Source organism: Arachis ipaensis, chromosome B2 (genome assembly GCF_059453495.1).
Source record: "Arachis ipaensis isolate K30076 ecotype BB chromosome B2, ASM5945349v1, whole genome shotgun sequence".
NCBI classification, from domain to species: Eukaryota; Viridiplantae; Streptophyta; class Magnoliopsida; order Fabales; family Fabaceae; genus Arachis; species Arachis ipaensis.
Genome location: NC_142437.1, coordinates 29,555,429 through 29,573,471, shown reverse-complemented (window position 1 = coordinate 29,573,471; position 18,043 = coordinate 29,555,429). Strand labels below are relative to the sequence as shown.

At 38.1% G+C, this 18,043-nt stretch overlaps 2 protein-coding genes across 2 annotated transcripts; one reads left to right on the top strand and one right to left on the bottom strand.

Annotated features, from left to right (window-relative positions):
* Positions 1-2,053: 2,053 nt before the first annotated feature.
* LOC107625178 (histone H4) lies at positions 2,054-2,627 on the top strand. The gene has a single exon (XM_016327753.3). It carries the CDS (start codon positions 2,146-2,148, stop codon positions 2,455-2,457), a length of 312 nt encoding a protein of 103 aa, XP_016183239.1. The 5' UTR covers positions 2,054-2,145; the 3' UTR covers positions 2,458-2,627.
* A 1,675-nt stretch (positions 2,628-4,302) lies between these two features.
* LOC107625177 (5-oxoprolinase 1) lies at positions 4,303-8,700 on the bottom strand. Its single transcript, XM_016327752.3, has 2 exons — positions 8,527-8,700; positions 4,303-8,194 (listed from the first exon to the last, which is right to left on the bottom strand). The coding sequence occupies exon 2, from the start codon at positions 8,177-8,179 to the stop codon at positions 4,379-4,381; it is 3,801 nt and encodes a 1,266-aa protein (XP_016183238.1). The 5' UTR covers positions 8,180-8,194; positions 8,527-8,700; the 3' UTR covers positions 4,303-4,378.
* Between the last annotated feature and the right edge of the window lie 9,343 nt (positions 8,701-18,043).

The window sequence follows — 18,043 nt, the reverse complement described above, 5'->3', positions numbered from 1 at the left end:
TATTTTGATTTAGTTTACTTATATTGTACAACAATACTGAATTGGCTCAGACATCGCCTCTGTTGTGATTATTCTGGTTATGCATTTTGGTTGACTCATTTTATGTATTTTGAGTACCTTAAATGCACTTATCTATTACTAATTTGGTTACAAATACTCTATTCTTTTTATTCCTTTTGTCAACTTAGATTACCTATCATAATGAAGTTGCTAGTATTTATGCAGTGAATATAGAAAAAAAAATAACAACTTACTTTCATTCTCAAGGTTACAAAACATACATATTTAAGTTCAAACTCACACATTTGTCAACAAAAAATATCCATCATACAACCCTGTTTTGATATCCTAACCTAGTTCTTATAAACTAAGAATCAAATTTTTCAACCATATAGTCCGCTGAATAAGACCCAAAATAACAGTGCCATTGCAATTCCAACCAACAATGTCGGAATAGTCTTGCATTTAGTACTCTTAGCTTTTGTTCCTGTTCTATCCTTTGCCATCAACAACTTCATGGATTCCAATTTCTCTTCCAATCTCTTAACTTGGTCCACCAATTCATTAGAACTAACATCTTTCGCATGGAAAGATGTCACATATTCATCCAGCCAAGCAAAGAATTTACAGTGAGGAGTTCTGGTCTGCAACAACACATGAATTTGCTAAGACAAGAAAGAAAAAAAAAAGAAAGAAAGAAAGAAAGAAAGAAAGAAAGAAAGAACGAATGAATGTGAAACTAAAGAATGTCCCACTTCAATATGTGTTTACCTTAAAATAGGCGCACCCGAAGAAGAGTCTGTTTGGATTGTCTATGGTGCTTGATTCAAACAGTATGGCATATGTTCCGCAGTTACATATAGGTGCTGTAAATTTTTTCTTCCTACTATTCGCACCTTTTCGAAACCTACTGGTCGAGCCCAGCATCGCACTTGAACCCTCGCTTTCTGCATCGGCACCCGTCTCGGTTTTACTTCGTGAGTAGCAACCACCATTTTTTCCAGTCATGACTTGCATATACTAATCCCCAAATGTAGCTCCAACAAAGATCCAAACCCTAATTTGGAGAAGATACAATCCAGCCTTCACGACGCCGTTTCTGAAATTAGGAGGGGTCAATGGGTCTCAATTTAGAGGAAGACAATATCTACGTGGCGGAGAAACTGACATGTCATCGTTCCACCTTCTCCCATCCGGTTGCAGGGTCCGCTGTGAGTGGTTTCATGTGTGGTTGGGGTCCGGTTGGTCAATTTTATATCTTCAAGGGGCGCTTTGTCCTTCGTTCAAATGGTTAGGGACCGGATTGAGTATTTATTCTATTGTGATACGTGGCACAACCATCCACGTAAGCATGCCACGTGTCACTGGTCACCACCTCATCATACCATTACACGTGGTCAAATCATGAAGTGACACGTGTCACTTACAGTCCACGTCATTTAAAATTATCATCTTCTCTATTATTTATATTTTTAAGAATTTGGTCCAATTTAAATTATTAATATTTTTTATTATTTTCAAAAATTATATTTATATATATATATATATTGTTTACATTGTAAACGAGATAATTTTACAATGTAATCGTTTTAGACGAGATAAATAAATATAATGTAAATTAATAAATACCATATAAATTATTTATTTTAAAAAAAATCCCATTTCTACGTAACGCCATAATACAATATTACTGAGTAACACCATTTTTTTTCGTCTTAAATTAATCTCTGTAATAAATTCAAGGAATTAGATTAACTGATGTACTTGCTACCCTAGCTGCAGGCTGCAGCCAGCTTAAAGTACGTCGCCACGTCACTGATCCCCAAAAAAAAAACTATCCATAACATCTACCCGGAAAGTGTATTCACCGTTGATAAAACAAATCAACAATCAGTAATTTCCGCAACCACAGGACAAGGATTACAATCTCGAAGCGTCCATTTTTCCCACATCCAACGGCCAAGAAACCTCTCTTTCTATTTCGAGACTCGAAAGTCGAAACACAAATCCTACTTGTGACTCACCTCCTCTGTATATATAACAAGTAACAACATCAACAATTCAAGAAACAGCGCCATCGAAACTCCAACAACGTTCAAATAAATTCTTTCTAAAAAAGAAAAATCTTTTATCTAGTGTTTGAAGATGTCGGGTCGTGGAAAGGGAGGAAAGGGATTGGGAAAGGGAGGAGCGAAGAGGCACAGAAAGGTGCTTCGTGATAACATTCAGGGAATCACGAAACCCGCCATTCGCCGTTTGGCTCGCAGGGGAGGCGTCAAGAGAATCAGTGGCCTCATCTATGAGGAGACACGTGGCGTCCTCAAGATCTTCTTGGAGAACGTCATTCGCGATGCTGTTACCTACACCGAGCACGCTCGCCGCAAAACCGTTACTGCCATGGATGTAGTTTATGCCCTCAAGAGGCAGGGAAGGACTCTCTACGGTTTCGGTGGTTGATTCGTTCTAGGGTTTAGTATTTGCTCCTGTTTGTAAATGTTTCATGGATTATTGAGCTTGATGAGGTGTAGTTTGGATCTAGAGGAAATGGAACTGATTACTTCTTTTGTTTTGGAAGTTGATGTTATAATTCTATATGAAATATTAACGTGAAGAAGTTAGCAATTTCATTCTGTGTTGGTGCTTTAATTTTTATTTTTTTATTTTTAATGTTAATTCGTTCGCATTATGTTATTAGTTCGAATTTGAAGTTCAATGAGTAGAATTGGTTTATCTGGGTTACCTGGGTTTAGAAGTTGGATAACGGTGGAGTTGATAATTCAATAATTTAGAGTTTTGTTGAGTATTGAGTGATTTTGTCGAATGAATTTAATTTTGATCTCAAACTTGCTTCATAGCTTTCAAGAACAAAATTAAATATTGGAAGGATTAAGAATTCCTACAATAATGCAAGTAACCAGTAAAAAGCATAACATAGAATATAATCAGGAGCTGCATTTACTCAACCGATGAAGTGTGATTGGATTGCTTTTGCGAATGCGGTTGATAACTAGGATGGCATCAGATCTAGAGCAATTATTCAGCCAAGGATATAATTCTTCAATGTTCTTGAGAGCTTCAATTATATAAGGTATGTCAAACTTTAGACTGTTCCTTCAACATCTCTTTTGGCATGTAAAGAATCCACAACTTCTGATCATATTTTCTTCATTTAGAGAGAAGGTATCACCAGATATAGATCTTGGATTCTGTTTAGATGCCTTTTCTCAATCTTCAGGAGCAAGCATCTTTTTCTGCCGCACTTCTTGAAAGGAAGAAAAGGACTCATTTATATCACAAGAATATTTTTCTGCCACACGAATCTGCATATGCAGACCCAAAGCTGATTTCCCTATAAAAACAATATACAACATAACCACCCAAAGACGATGAAATAACATGATAGACATACATAGTAAAGAATATTTGATAAATTAAGTACACTGCAGAAAGCTGTAACGATAGTACATAAAGTCACAACTTGATCAAAAGAATTCAATAAATGTGCAGTAGCCAAAGACATGAAAAATAACATGACAGGAAGCTTTATGCAGGAATTACATGATGAAAAGTATCAAATTAGCAGTTCGGCCATTCCGGTGTCCTTAATTGGGAAACGAAAGGATTTTCTTCAGATAAGAAACCTTGTTCTTTAGGAGGAGCTAAGATGTTAGTATCAAAATGACAAAATCGCACTCAAGCGACTTCTGCAGTAACGATCGATCCGTAAAGGGATCATGCTTCCCTGCACCTGGTGCTGTTGCTAAACAAGGAGGGAGCTCTGGTCTACCACAATAACAGATGAGATCAATCCCCTCAAAAGTCTAAACACTCTTCAAGGTGTTTGATAAAGAAACTACTCAAATGTGGATTTGGCTTTAGACTCGCAGGGAGAACTGAATGTGCCTCTGATGTAGCTTTTTGATATTGCAAATCTTTTCAGTAATGCTATTGCTGATAAAAGAGATGTAAAAGGGGACTTTTTTTTCTCCTTGTACTCTTTGATATTTTGTATGAGAAACTAGTTATTTAACCTGTATCTTAAGTTGTCAATATAAGTGGGAAACATTTTAAGCATGTCATTCATCAAGAAATAAACCTGAGATCAAAGAATAAGATTATAATCAATACTATTACTATGCTGATTTCTAAATATTATTAGTTTATTACCTCAAGGGTAAGTTTATTACCTAAAGATCCACTACTTTTTTCTAAATAAAAGTTATATTGAAGATTAAAGAACTTGAAACAAAAAATTGTCTACTAAAACAAAAGGGGTTCTGCAAACTCATTGAAGACATAAAATAGAAACAGAATTATTTAAATTTTATTGATGTGCATCAAAGTGTGTATCATAACATGAAGTATGAAGCTCATAATTCTACAATGGAGAACCCCAACCCCCGCCACCAGGAGTCAAAATTTGAAGAATTTCTCCTGGAAGCACCTCAACTGAATTCTTACCACCGAGATAAATCTTTCTTTTATCTTTCTTTATCAGGTAGTTAGCACCACGGGCGCCATTTTTCCCACCCTTGAGCCCTCTTGGTGCATGAACACGTCTCTCAGAGAGAATGCTAACAATTACAGGGCGCCTGAACTCTATTTCTCTGAGAAGCCCATCACCACCTCTGTGAACTCCATCTCCCCCACTGTTTTCTCGAAGTCCGAACTTGTGAAGAATAACTGGATATCTTTGCTCAAATATTTCCGGATCAGTCATGCGTGTGTTCGTCATGTGGCACTGTACACCGCTGGTCCCATCCCATGAAGGACCAGCCCCACTCCCGCCGCCAATTGTTTCGTAGTAACCAAATGTGTTGTCTCCAAATGTGAGATTATTCATACAACCCTGTGAACAAGCACAGGCCTGAAATGCAGTAAATATGACGTCGGTTATCCTCTGAGAGGTGAGGACATTACCTCCTACTACAGCAGCAGTATCACCAGGAGACAGAAACGAGCCTTCCGGAATAAGAATCTTGACTGGATCCAAACAGCCTTGATTCAGAGGAATATCGATATTCACCAGACAGCGGACACAGTATATGACAGCTGCAGCCGTTACAGCTTCGGGTGCGTTCCAGTTACCATAGACCTCAGCGCTCGTCCCACCAAAATCAAAAACTGCTTCTGCTTTGTTTGAATCAATGCTCAATTTCAAATGGATAACAGATCCATCGTCCATGTAGTCCTCTTCTTCAATAGTCGCTCCGTTTTCATTTGATTCAGAGGAAATTCTAAGACCAACTGACTTCAGCATCTCTCTTACTGCTGCTTCTGCATTCTTCTGTACATAGTTCATGTAAGCCTGAACTGTTTCCAGACCATACTGCTCAATGAGCTCTTGGACAAGAGAAATTCCTCTCTGATTTGCTGCTACTTGTGCATGAAGATCTGATAAGTTATCCTGAATCCTACGAGTTCCTGGTACCTTATTTCCCTGCTTATCAGTTCCTGGGCACTGGAGAAGATTTATAATTCCTTCTTCTTGGAAGACACCTTTATCCACAAGCTTAAATGTTTTAATAGCAGAACCTTCCTCCAATATGGACTTTGAAAATGGAGGCATGCTTCCAGGAGTAATACCCCCAATTTCCGCATGATGCCCTCTGTTTGCCACAAAGAATACCAACTTTCCATTGAAGAATACAGGTGTGACGACAGTAATATCAGGAAGATGGCTACCTCCAGCTGAAGGATGATTAGTGACCAATACATCTCCTTCGTTCAAATTGTTACCCCAGTAATTGAGCTGCCACCGAACTGTAGTAGACATAGCTCCTAGATGGACTGGAACATGAGGGGCATTTGCAACCAGGCCCCCACTAGGATCAAACAGTGCACAAGAAAAATCTAGCCGTTCTTTGATATTTGTAGAAATAGAAGTTCTTTGTAAAGTCCTTCCCATCTGCTCAGCTATACCCATAAATCTGTGATTGAAGATGGAGAGCTGCACAACATCCGCAACTTTATCAGATATTTTAACACTGCTCAACGGGGAATCAATTTCTATCTTGATGTTTCCGTATTTGGTTATAGTGGCTCTACAGTTGGGTTCTACAATCACAGTGCTATTTCCATTCATGATAATCGCAGGCCCTAAGATCACATGCCCAGAACCCAGCTTCTCAAGCTTATAGAGGGGTGTTTCCTGCCAACCATTTCCAAAGTAAACCTTATATTTGCCTTCTATAGGACTTGTGGATGCAGATCCTATGGCCCGTGGCCTCAATATATTAGTAACTCCTATACCACGAACTCTAACATCACAAATTACAATCTTTCTGTTCTGGAGTTTAAATCCATATTCCTGCTGAAACAATCTTACAAATTCGGTAGCATAGTCACACAATTTTCCATCCTCAGTTGTATGTCTTTTGACCATGATTGCAGTGTCTGTACCCTCATATCTCAGATTTAAATATGTCTCTGTTGAAATGCTTTCCTCTTTAAATCCTTGCTTTTGCAACTTCTGCTTTACCTGTGCCACTAATACAGCTTCACGTTGTGAAGCCTCAAGTGTAGATTCGGCTCCATACACTGCAGAATAAGGCTCTTGTGCCTCTTCCACAACATTTGCCAATCCCATGCCATAAGCACTTAAGATCCCACAAAATTTGTGAATGAGCACTTCCTTCATACCTAGTGACCTAGCTATGGCACATGCATGCTGAGGTCCAGCACCTCCAAAGCAAGCAAGCGCATGATTCTTGGTCTCATGGCCCTTCATTTCAGTCAACTGCCTTATTGGTCGACACATTGTCTCATTAGCAACATCCACAAAACCAAGGGCAATCTCTTCCACTGCCATGTCTTTAGCCGTTGGATCCTGGTTCTTTCTGTGAGCATTTATTTGCTCGGCAAGTTTCTCAAACTCTTTTCTTGTAGACTTGACATCAAGAGGCTGGTCTTCATTTGGCCCAAATATGGATGGGAAATAATCAGGAATAACATATCCTAGAATAAGGTTAGCATCTGTAATTGCCAACTCTCCACCCTTCCGGTAACATACAGGACCTGGGTGTGCTCCAACCGATTCTGGTCCAACTTTAAAAGCTCCAAATTGGAACTTCAACTTTGAACCACCACCAGCAGCCACTGTGTTTATGTCAAGCTGAGGTGCTTGTATTATGGCACCAGCAATCTGGGTTTCCAGAACTTGCTCATAGCTCCCTGCATATCGACTAACATCTGTAGATGTACCTCCCATATCAAAGCCAATTAATGGCTTATCCGTTTCAAGATCGAAAAGGGTTTGCGAGTAACCGACAACTCCACCAGCAGGGCCAGACAAAATTGCTTTGTGCCCTGAGAAACTACTCTCAGGTGCAAGTCCTCCATCCGACTGCATAAATAAAACATTCAACTTCCCCAGTCCCTCATCAAATCTTGAGATGAAGCCTGACAGGTACTCTTTAATAACAGGCGTTAGATAAGCATCAACACTGGCTGTTAAACCACGAGGAACAGCACGGACCATGGGAGTCAAAGCAGATGATATAGAGACATGTCTGAACCCCAGACTCAAAGCTAGCTTCTCAACCCGTTGTTCATGTTGTGGATAAGTGTATGAGTGCATCAAAACAACAGCCAAGCAACTAATTCCTTTGGCCAACAACTTTTTAAGTACAGGCTTTAATGCTTCTTCATTAAGAGGCTTTACAATCCTAAGAAGCTCCCCAGAAATTCCTTCAACAACCGATAAAGTATCGCCCTGTTTTTCTTCCTCTTCCTCCTTGCCCTGAACAAGCTGAACCCTCTCCTCCACCTCTACAACCTCTTCATAGAGATTCGACGGCTTCGATACAGTAAGGTCAAATATGCTGGGGCGAGCCTGGTTACCAATCTGGAGTAAATCTCGAAATCCTTGCGTCACACACACAGCAATCCGCTCTCCCTTTCGCTCTAGAAGTGCATTTGTCGCCACCGTTGTACCCATCCTTATCCACTCAATCTTCTCAGTTGGTATCTTTGAGCTGCGTGGAATTTTCTCTCCAGTGAACTCTTCCAAGATCCTCCGAATCCCTTCCACGGGGGCATCATCATAGTTTGAAGGGTCAACAGAGAGAAGCTTCATAACCCGACCATCGAGCCCGCCGGGGATCTCTGCATAAACATCAGTGAAAGTGCCCCCTCTGTCTATACAAAACCTTAATTTCCCTTCAGAAGCACTACCCATCCTCTTAAAAAGCACCTGTAAATTCATACCGATTGCAAAGTCGCAATTCAGTGATCAAATGAAGTAAACTACGAAACAATAATAAGGAAAATGCATTTCACTGAACAGGCAAAGGATAATCATATCATATTCCATTTATTAAAGTCAAGTAGAAAATTACTACTACACTAATGGATTCAGTATTCAACTATTGAAAAAGATAGAAAGAAAAGAACTAGCTAGCTGCACCGCATAAAGAAAAGAATCCAGTCTTAAATATAATTTTCTATTTCTCAATCTCAATGAAAAATAAAAACCCCGCATATGGTTGATAATCACAAATTGGATAAGATAGAAAGAACAGAAACCTGAAAACTGAAATGGGAAGGGGAGTGATGAGAGTGATACTGAAATCGGAGTGAGGTACAGTCTCAGAGTACTTAAATAAAGGCAGATACTCAGATTCAAGAAGGATGCGTTGCGGGTGGTTGGTGAGGAATTCCCTTTCTAAAGTTGCGAACTTGCGATACATGTTTTTGAGTAATATTAGTACAACTAGTTGAACAATTTTAAGGAAAACATCCTCTCCAATTTTTTTAACAATGGATAGAATACAGTGTTATTTTTTATTTTTGATTTTATGAGTGGGATAAAAAATAAATAAAAAAAAATAATAAATAATTAGATTGAACATTGAATATTATCCAATTTTTTTTCATTGGAGGGGATCACTCTCCAATTTTACGATATAATTGTACGTTCTTAATTAAACAAAAAATATATTAAGTAAATACCCTAGAAACTTTTGTAATTAATTTATAATTTTGAAGGGGAAAACATAAGTCTTTGAAGATTGCTGTAGACTTAGCGGACTTTGTCAAATTGGAGTAGAAGGCTAACTAAAAATGACATTATCTATTTATAAATTTATAATTTTAGTTTTTTCGAAATTTATTTAGAGGAGTGTTAGGGGCAGCAACTTTTGTGATTTGTAGTCATCAATGATGTTTTTAATGGTGTGAGATTTAATCCAACGGTGTAAGATTATTCACTTTTCTTTTACTAGTTACATACTTTTACTAGTTACATACTGACCAAAATTTAATAAAATTACTGGCCTCCTAGACTTTTCTATTTATTTAATATTATTTTTAACAAATTTAAAAGTATATCACGGAATTAATTTTTTTGGAGATCTATCTGATTTTTTTTTTCTAAATTCTATAAGTCTAGGGCCATTAAAATGGGCCAAACCCATCAGACTAACCCATTTATCCATTTAAATGGATGGATTTTGCCTCTAAAATTAAGCCCGTTTAAATTTTAGGTTAAACAGGCTAACCCGTGGACTAAATGGGTGACCCGTTTATTTTTTTTAGGGTTAAGTATGATTTTGGTTCCCAACGTAGAGGTCGAAAATCGGAATCGTCCCCAACTTTTTTTTTGCTACAAAATGTCCCCCAAAGTTTTGATTTGTTTTAAAATCGTCCTTCGAACAAAAATACTCTTCTCCCTTCACCCCAAAATCAACCACCACCACCACCACCACCACCACCAGAACAGAAGCCTACGCCCAACCAGAACCACCACCACCACCATCAGTATCATCATGGTCATCATCATCTTCATTATAACTTTCTCCAAAATAATCAAGAACCTACCACCACCACCATTATCATCATGGCCTCACCATCATCATTATAAAAAAAAAATAATCAACAAATTTGTACCATCACAATAATCAACAAATTCAGCAACAACAATATTCCAAATTCAAATTTTAGCAACAACAATATTTCACAACAAATTTCACAAAAAATCCAATTTGAAGAAGAAGAAGAAGAAGCTGGTGGTGGTGCAGTGCGGTGCAACAGGGCGACGAAGAAGAAGAAGGTGGTGGTGATGGTGGTGCGGTGCGGTGCGGTGCGACAGGCGACAGGCGGCAGCGCAGAGGTGCGGTGGTGCGGCGGTCTCCCTTCTCTCCCCCCTCCTCCCCCTTTTTCTCACGCCCCCCTTCTCTCTCTCCCCACTTCCCTTCTGAATTCATTTCTTTCTTTTTTTATTTATTTTATATTTATTTTATTTTATAATTTTTTACCGAGGGATAATTTAATAATAAAAAATAAAATTAGTACGTTAACTCGCACACGCAGCCATTAAGTATTTACGTGTACAAACTGAACAAATCAATCCCAAAACAGTCTCTAAAAAATTTAAAAAATCTCAAAACAATCATTAAAAATTTTGAAACATTCATTTCGAATAATTTTTTTTATCTTTTTCAAAAATTAACTATTATAATATTTTTATTAATCAAAAAAATAAAATATTACTAAAAATATATAATAAATAAAGAATATAAAAAATAATAAAAATATATACTAAAAATAATTTTATTTATTAATTTTAAAATATCATAAAAGATAATATTATTTAATTATTAATCTTTGGTACCTATATAGATGTGATGTAGAAACTAGAAAGCATAATAATAATTACTAAATTTAAGAAGTCATTAAATTCTAAAAGTCATTATTTATATACTAAAACTTTTAAGATATTGACCAAAATTTATAAATTTAACTTCATAGGTAACTTGATTTGCATTACATGCAAGTTTCAAAATCTTACCTTTATAAACGTTCGTAGAAATATTATCAATTGTTTATGTAAAAGATTTTATATTAAATAAAAGTTCTTCCATCTCTCTTATTCATCATTAAATAATGATCATAGAATTTATAAATTAAATTAAATTAATATATTGCATGATAAAAAATAAATATACGTTTATTTATTATTAAATTTAATTAAATTAATATCTTGTATGGTCAAAAATAAATATAAGTTCATTTATTTTATTATTTTTGAAAAATAGTGCTTTTTTAAAATTTATTTATAATATAAGATTTTAAAATATATAAAAAATTTTTGTATATATAAATAATTAAATTTGAGATAAATATATAAATAATTCAAATAGACTATTTTAAAAATTTTTGAATTTTTTAGGGACTATTTTGAGATTTTTTAAATTTTTTGGTGACTGCTATGTACTTCACCCTAAACACTGATTTGTTCAGATCACACACATTGACGGCCAAGTGAACGAGTCAACATTCTACGTTAGTAGTCACCATTAGTGACTAACGAAACTGATGGAAAAACAATAGGAACTATTTTGTGTATCTTAAAACTTGAGGGACTAAAGTATTCGATTTTAAAAATTTCAAGAACTGACTTGGGTAGTTACTCTTAAAAGAATAAAATACTCAAATTAATTTCAAAGGAATTTCCTTCCCCAATTAATGTTTTTTTTTTTTAACTTTAAAAGTTGTTGACAATTATTTTCATTAAATAGATTGATCTATCCATTATTCTTAATAAAACTAAGAGAAAATAGTCATTTCTAACCATGAAAGATTTGGATGTTGACAAAATTGACCATGAAAAATTAAAACTAAAGTTATACCTATATAAGATAAGTTTTGTTCGACAAAAGTGACCAATTACTAAATTTTTGTTCATAATTTCGTAAATACCCCTAACCTTTCATCTCCAAACCTAATCCCTAACCTTAACAATTTAACCCCGCTCCCTCCTCTTCTGTCTCTACCTTCCACCCTTCTCCGCCATCGCAACTCCCTTCCACCACCATCATCCCCTCCATCCTCTCACCCTCCCTTTATTGTTCTGCTGGAAACGCTAGCGTGAGTATACTTGATCGTGATCTTCCAACGTACGTCAGCCTTGGTATCAGGCTCAACTTCTCAGGTGTTTCCTTGTATCAAGGCAATGCTTTACCTAATTCTCCATTACTGTTTGTTTACGTTGACAATGCAAGCAACGCAACAAATAGAAACTTGTGCATGATGGAAACACTATCGCTCGAGAAAGTCGTCAAAAAATCGTATTGTGTGAAAGAGGAGTTAGCGCTAGGGTTAAAATAGGTGCTGTGGTGAAGGCTGCGAGAGGATTGGGGTGCTTGCTAACACTGTTGCCAACAGTAAAGAGCTTGTGGTTGACGCGCACCTACTTTTGACAACGGCGGCAAGTGAGAAAGCCAGCAACACCATGAAGAAGTATCTCTTTATTGACGCTAAACCAACCGTGAAGATAGATTTTGAAGGGACTAAGGTAGGGATCCAACCATCGCCGGTGGTGGCGATGTTCAGTTTCCATGGCCTCAATGGTGAAGGAGGTGGTTGAGGGAAGGGTGGGGAGGAAAATGGAGCGGCGGTGGTGTTGGAGTTGGTGATGATCGAAGGAGAAGGGAGGGTGAGGGGGATGGAGGGGATGGTGGTGGTGAAAGACGATTGTGATGGCAGAGAAGGATGGAGGATAGAGGCAAAGAAGGAGGGAGCGGTAGTTAAATTGTTAGGGTTAGGGATTGGGTTTGGAGATAAAGAAAAATAAAAGGCAAGGGATATTTATGGAATATGAACAAAAATTTAATAATTAGTCATTTTTGTCGAACAAAACTTATCTTATATGGGTATAACTTTAGTTTCTATTTTTCATAGTCAGTTTTGTCAGTGTTCGAATCTTTCATGGTTAGTTTTGCCAGAAATACTTTTTATTTCAATTAAACATGCATATATAATCCATTTCATATCACAATTTCATAAGATATATATATACCTACAAAATTTCTTATACAAGTAACTTACCAATATATATATATACATATCATTACAACTCCTATCCCTCTTACAAATATAATAATAAAGGCGAAGAAAACCTATAACTGTACATACAATAACATAGAATACAATCAGATGCTCGAAAAAAACTCCTTAAATTCTTCGTTCGTCTTGAAAGGAAAAATCTGTAGAGGGTACAAACATCGTCCTCGCTGGTTCTCAGTAGAGGATTTTTAAGAATTGTCGTAAGAGGATATTTAAAACAAAACTGTTTTTCGATTGCAATGATCATCGCTCGTCTTATGAATCTTTTTGAAAACAAACTATTAGTCATCCAAAAACCAAACTTTTTAAAAAAAAACCATAAGTTAATTACCAAAATCCAGATTCATATTTTAAACTTACAGAAATTCCAATTAAACACAATATCTCGTAACTTTTCACTACATGTACCAAAGAAGTAATTTCATCAAACTTACCACTGACTCAACCAATCATGGTCCCAGCCCAAAACAACCAAATCACGGTTTCCGGCCCAAAATAAAATCACATCACACTCCAATCATCATAAACTAAACCAACAATTACAATCACAAGTAATACAGTTTAAACACAATCAAGAGCAATTACATCACATATAGCAACTAGTAGTTAAACAGAATTATTCACATAGGCAAACCAAGTACAATTTGCACACCTAAAAATATCACATAGATGCATATGATGCATGACTATCCTACTAGCTGTGATATCACATTGTCGGTTCAAAGTTGCCAACCCGACACATCCTTTCGAATGTAGCTTTTCTGCCACGTCAGGGATTCAGTGCCCTGCACACTATCGTTTCAAGGATATAGTGCCTAACACACTCTTATATCAGAGAAGGTTATGCGAGTGGGATACTACCTCATCCTTCACATTTGAACGTAAGCGGGATTAACCACCGTCCTTATGCCGGCGCCGCAACCTCGACAAGTGGGATTCACCACTATCCTTACCCGAGCCGCATAGCGACTTACCAAAACAATATATAATCATAAATCATCCCAGGGATATAGTTTCCTGTACACTATTGTTCTTGAGATATAATGCCCGGCAGGCCAGCACACTATCAACTTATCATAATCATCCTCATATCTCAAGTTCTTTCAAGCTCATAAACTATTTTTCAATTTGAATCTCTTTTAAAAGACTCAAGAAAATCATTTATTTTAAATTTACTAAATACTTTTCAAAACAGAACTTTTTCCTATTGAATCAGACTCAAAACATAATTTCTTTCTTAGATAATTCAAACTCGAAATATAAACTTTTCTTTGATAAATCAAATTCAAAATAGTATAATTCTTTTCTTAACTAAATAAAATTCAAAACATAATTCATTGCTTTTCTTAAAAAATCAAAATCAAATAATATAATTCTTGAATCCAAACTTTTCTAAATAACATTTCAAACCAAAACTCCAATTTAAAAAAAAATTCGACAGCATCTCTTCTAAAATTCGGACTATTGCCACCAATCAAGGGTCCCAACCAAACCATTTATCAAACTTTTTTCAACGGGTTCAAAACCCAACCATTCCCAAATCTCAAATCATTTTCTAAAATCAAACCAATTCTAATATCAAATCATTTCCAAATCTCAATTCATTTCCGAAACCAAATCATTTTCCAAATCTCAAATCATTCTTTAATAAAACATACGAATCAGATTTTCAAATCAATCTTTCATTCACTACCACAATGAAACTCAATAATAAAAAATAGCCACAATCCGATCATCTTCATAAGGACCTTAAATCAATTACAAAACCCAACTAAACATCTTCAATCGATCAATAAACCAATCAAGCAAGCAATCACATTCATTCAAGGCAACTCAGTTCACTCTATAAGACTCACATAATCACCAAAAAATATATTATTTGCATCAATATCGATTTATAACAATTCTTGAAAATAAAATAAGTTTAATGAAAGCGCCCCTACCTCAATCACGACTCAACGTGACAAAAACTTTCTTTTCTCTCGGCCTGCAACAGCGGTAGCCACGACCTCAGCTTTATCTATTATCCGCAGCAACAACCGCAACTCCAATCATGACATGCAATAACCGGAACTTGACCCTATGTTGCCAAAACCTCAAAAACATATACAAAAAAGCGACTAAAAGATTTTTCGAAGCAAAAGCAACTTACTGCACAAAAAGAAACCAAGAGCGGAGCAGCCACAGCTCCGATGATGACTGTCGGAGAGTGGAACGGTGACTGAGCTCCAGTGGGGGTGCTTACCCCGAAGGCAGAGGCAACCACCAACCACGGCGTCAGTAGGGAACGGCACTGCGCAGCGGTGCACAACTCGACCGCAGCTCAGTAGTGGCGAGGAACAGCGACGGCATGAACGGCGATGAAGGTGGCTGACTCCAGTGACGGTGATAGGTCGCGATGAGGACGACGATGGCGACGGCGGCTTCCCTTGGCAGCGAGGTCGTAGCAAAGTTGACGCCTCTCCCTCTCTTTGGCTGGTTCTCCCTCAGTGTCGCGCTCTTACCCTCCTGACGCTCTTGATGACAACGGCGACCCTCCAGCATGACGATGACAACGCGAACAGCTTCCCTCTCTCTCCTAGCACTCGTCCTTCTCTCCTTCACCGTTGGCGCCAACGACGGCGACTTGGCGGCAAGACGGCGCGACAACGAGCTGGACGCGGATGGGTGTGACGGGGTGCAGTGGCGGCAGGGCTCCTTTCTCTTCTCTTCTCCCTCACTCCTCGGGCACTCCCTTTCTCTTTTCTAGGGCTGTTCAAATTCAAACCGATCCAAATTAAACCGCTCATCCAATCCAATCCAAACCGAAAATTGATTAAAACCGCACTAATTCAGATTTGATTAGATTCTATTTTTTGCAAACCGCTGGATCGGATCGAATTTCAAATATACTTTTCATAACCGATCCGATCCAATTTAAATCGCACAATGTGCTATAATATTATTATTTTATTATTATATTTACAATTATACTTATAACATATTCAATTTGTTATACATTTTTATATTATTTATGTGTTATTATTATATAATAAATATTTTATGTATCATTTATTTATTTATTTTAACTAACCTATAATTTTATGGAAAATTTATTATAAAGGACTGTTAAAAAAATTTAATTATTAAAAAAGACTTTTAATATTAAAATTATTTAAAAGGATTAATTTTATAATATTTAAAAAAAAGGACCAAATCTTTTTTGTGAAGAGAGAAATATATTTTTGGATTATTTTTTCATTTATTTCTTTTTTTGTAAACATATTTTTATTTTAATTATCTATCATATTCAAATTCTTATTCTTCGTCTATAATTCATAAAGACATTTGTTACTGCCAATCATAAAACATAAGACCTGCGAGTATACTAATGTCTTACTATTATCATATATAGAGTAATTATCAATGAACATCAAATAAATCATTTAAAACTTGTGGAATTTGTCTCGAGAGATCTATTTCTTCAATTATTCAAGGGTAAAAAACACAAATAAACCAAGGGGGGAAACTTGTTACATGAATAAGCCAAATGAAAAAGAGATCCACGAATCAGCCAAACCCTATTTATATACAATTCGAACCTAATTGGTTCGAATTACTACCGATTTTGTCCCTCAAGTAATTCGAACCTAATTGGTTCGAACTACGTTCAATGCAATTTGAAGCTAGATGGTTCGAATTAGTAAGGAACGAAGCTGCATATGTTACGTGCATGGGATCGGAATTTATGAATATGTTTTGTTTAGGTAGTATTAAACGAAATGTATGCTGAACACGCATGAGAATAAATTAGTGTACGAGTTACATTACGAAGACATGATGCAGCAATTAAATAACATCAAAATGCAAAGTACAAATGTTTTCTCTCTAACACAGACATACATCTAAAGGTGGATACAAAGTAACACTGGTAACAAAATACATAGACAAACATGGGTAACATACAACTAGGCACATAAATCATCTAAAAAGGTGCGACCCCGTGAAGCAACGACGTGAAACCCATGTCCTCTGACCTCTCCGAATAAACGGCTCCTGTTCCTCGATCTCCTCGTCCTCGTCCTCGTTCTGCGGGGCTGGCTATGCAGGCGTCCTAGGCTGGACATGTACCGGTCGGGATGAGGACGGCCCGGCAACTGAATGTGACCCAGCAGTATGTGCGGACGCTGGGGTACCACCCAAAGCGAAATACTCAGGAGGAGGAACGGAGGGCGGCTCATTCAGATCGACATCTAACGGTGCCTGTGTCCCCGTCGTCTGACTCCGCCCAGGGACAGCCTCATCATCATGCATGATGGCACTGATGTCATCAAAGAAGGGGGATCCAAGATCCCCGTCAAACCCAACACCGGCAAGTAGGTCTAAAAACGTGCTGCTTGGACTCACCCATGGCCTACTCTCCTGAGGTGTGGGGTCTTAAGGTGGAACTCCAACTAAGTAATCTCCCAGCGGCACCTCCCCAAGTCCAGCCTCAGCATGGGGAGCAGGATCTCTGGTGGCGTACCCCTGTCCACCAAGGCCACCAGCCTCACGACCGTCCTGGCCCTCGACGGGCGCCTTCCGTCTGCCTCCACGCCCTCGTCCTCGACGACCACCCCTACCTGCCTCATCAGCCTCGTCGATAGCCCGCTCCAGCCACCTCCACTCACGCTGGCTCCGTCGTGTCCCGACACGAGCTCTCCTCTCAACCCGACGCCTATCAGGGACGTCGTCGACTCGATCCATGTCAAGAACTCGACCAGGACCCTTCTGTGACGCCTCGACAGGAATAGGAATGCCCCTCGGATCCCCCATATGAATATCGGGTGACAAGAACCTCTTCCCATGCTGGCTCCACCAGTCTAGATAGGCGTGCGAAGGTCCAGGATCGGCAACAAAATCGAACCGGAGGACGTGGTCCGCACGGGTCTCCCAATGAATATGCCAATCTGGTAAGGCGGACGGGAACCAACGATCACCGCCTCTCCCGTCCTTCGACATCAGAAAGTCGATGTTCAGGGCGGGACGCGGGAGGGGCTGCAAACAGCTGAGTGCCCAACAACATCATGATATAGGCACGAGCGAAGCACCGCATAGTGTCCTCATCGGCTCCCTCGGGGCACTGTCCGAAAGTCTCCTGGAACCAGGTGCAGTTTACTGCGAACTTCTGAACCTGGCTCGGAGGAGGTATCACTCCAAGCAACTCCTCGAACCACAC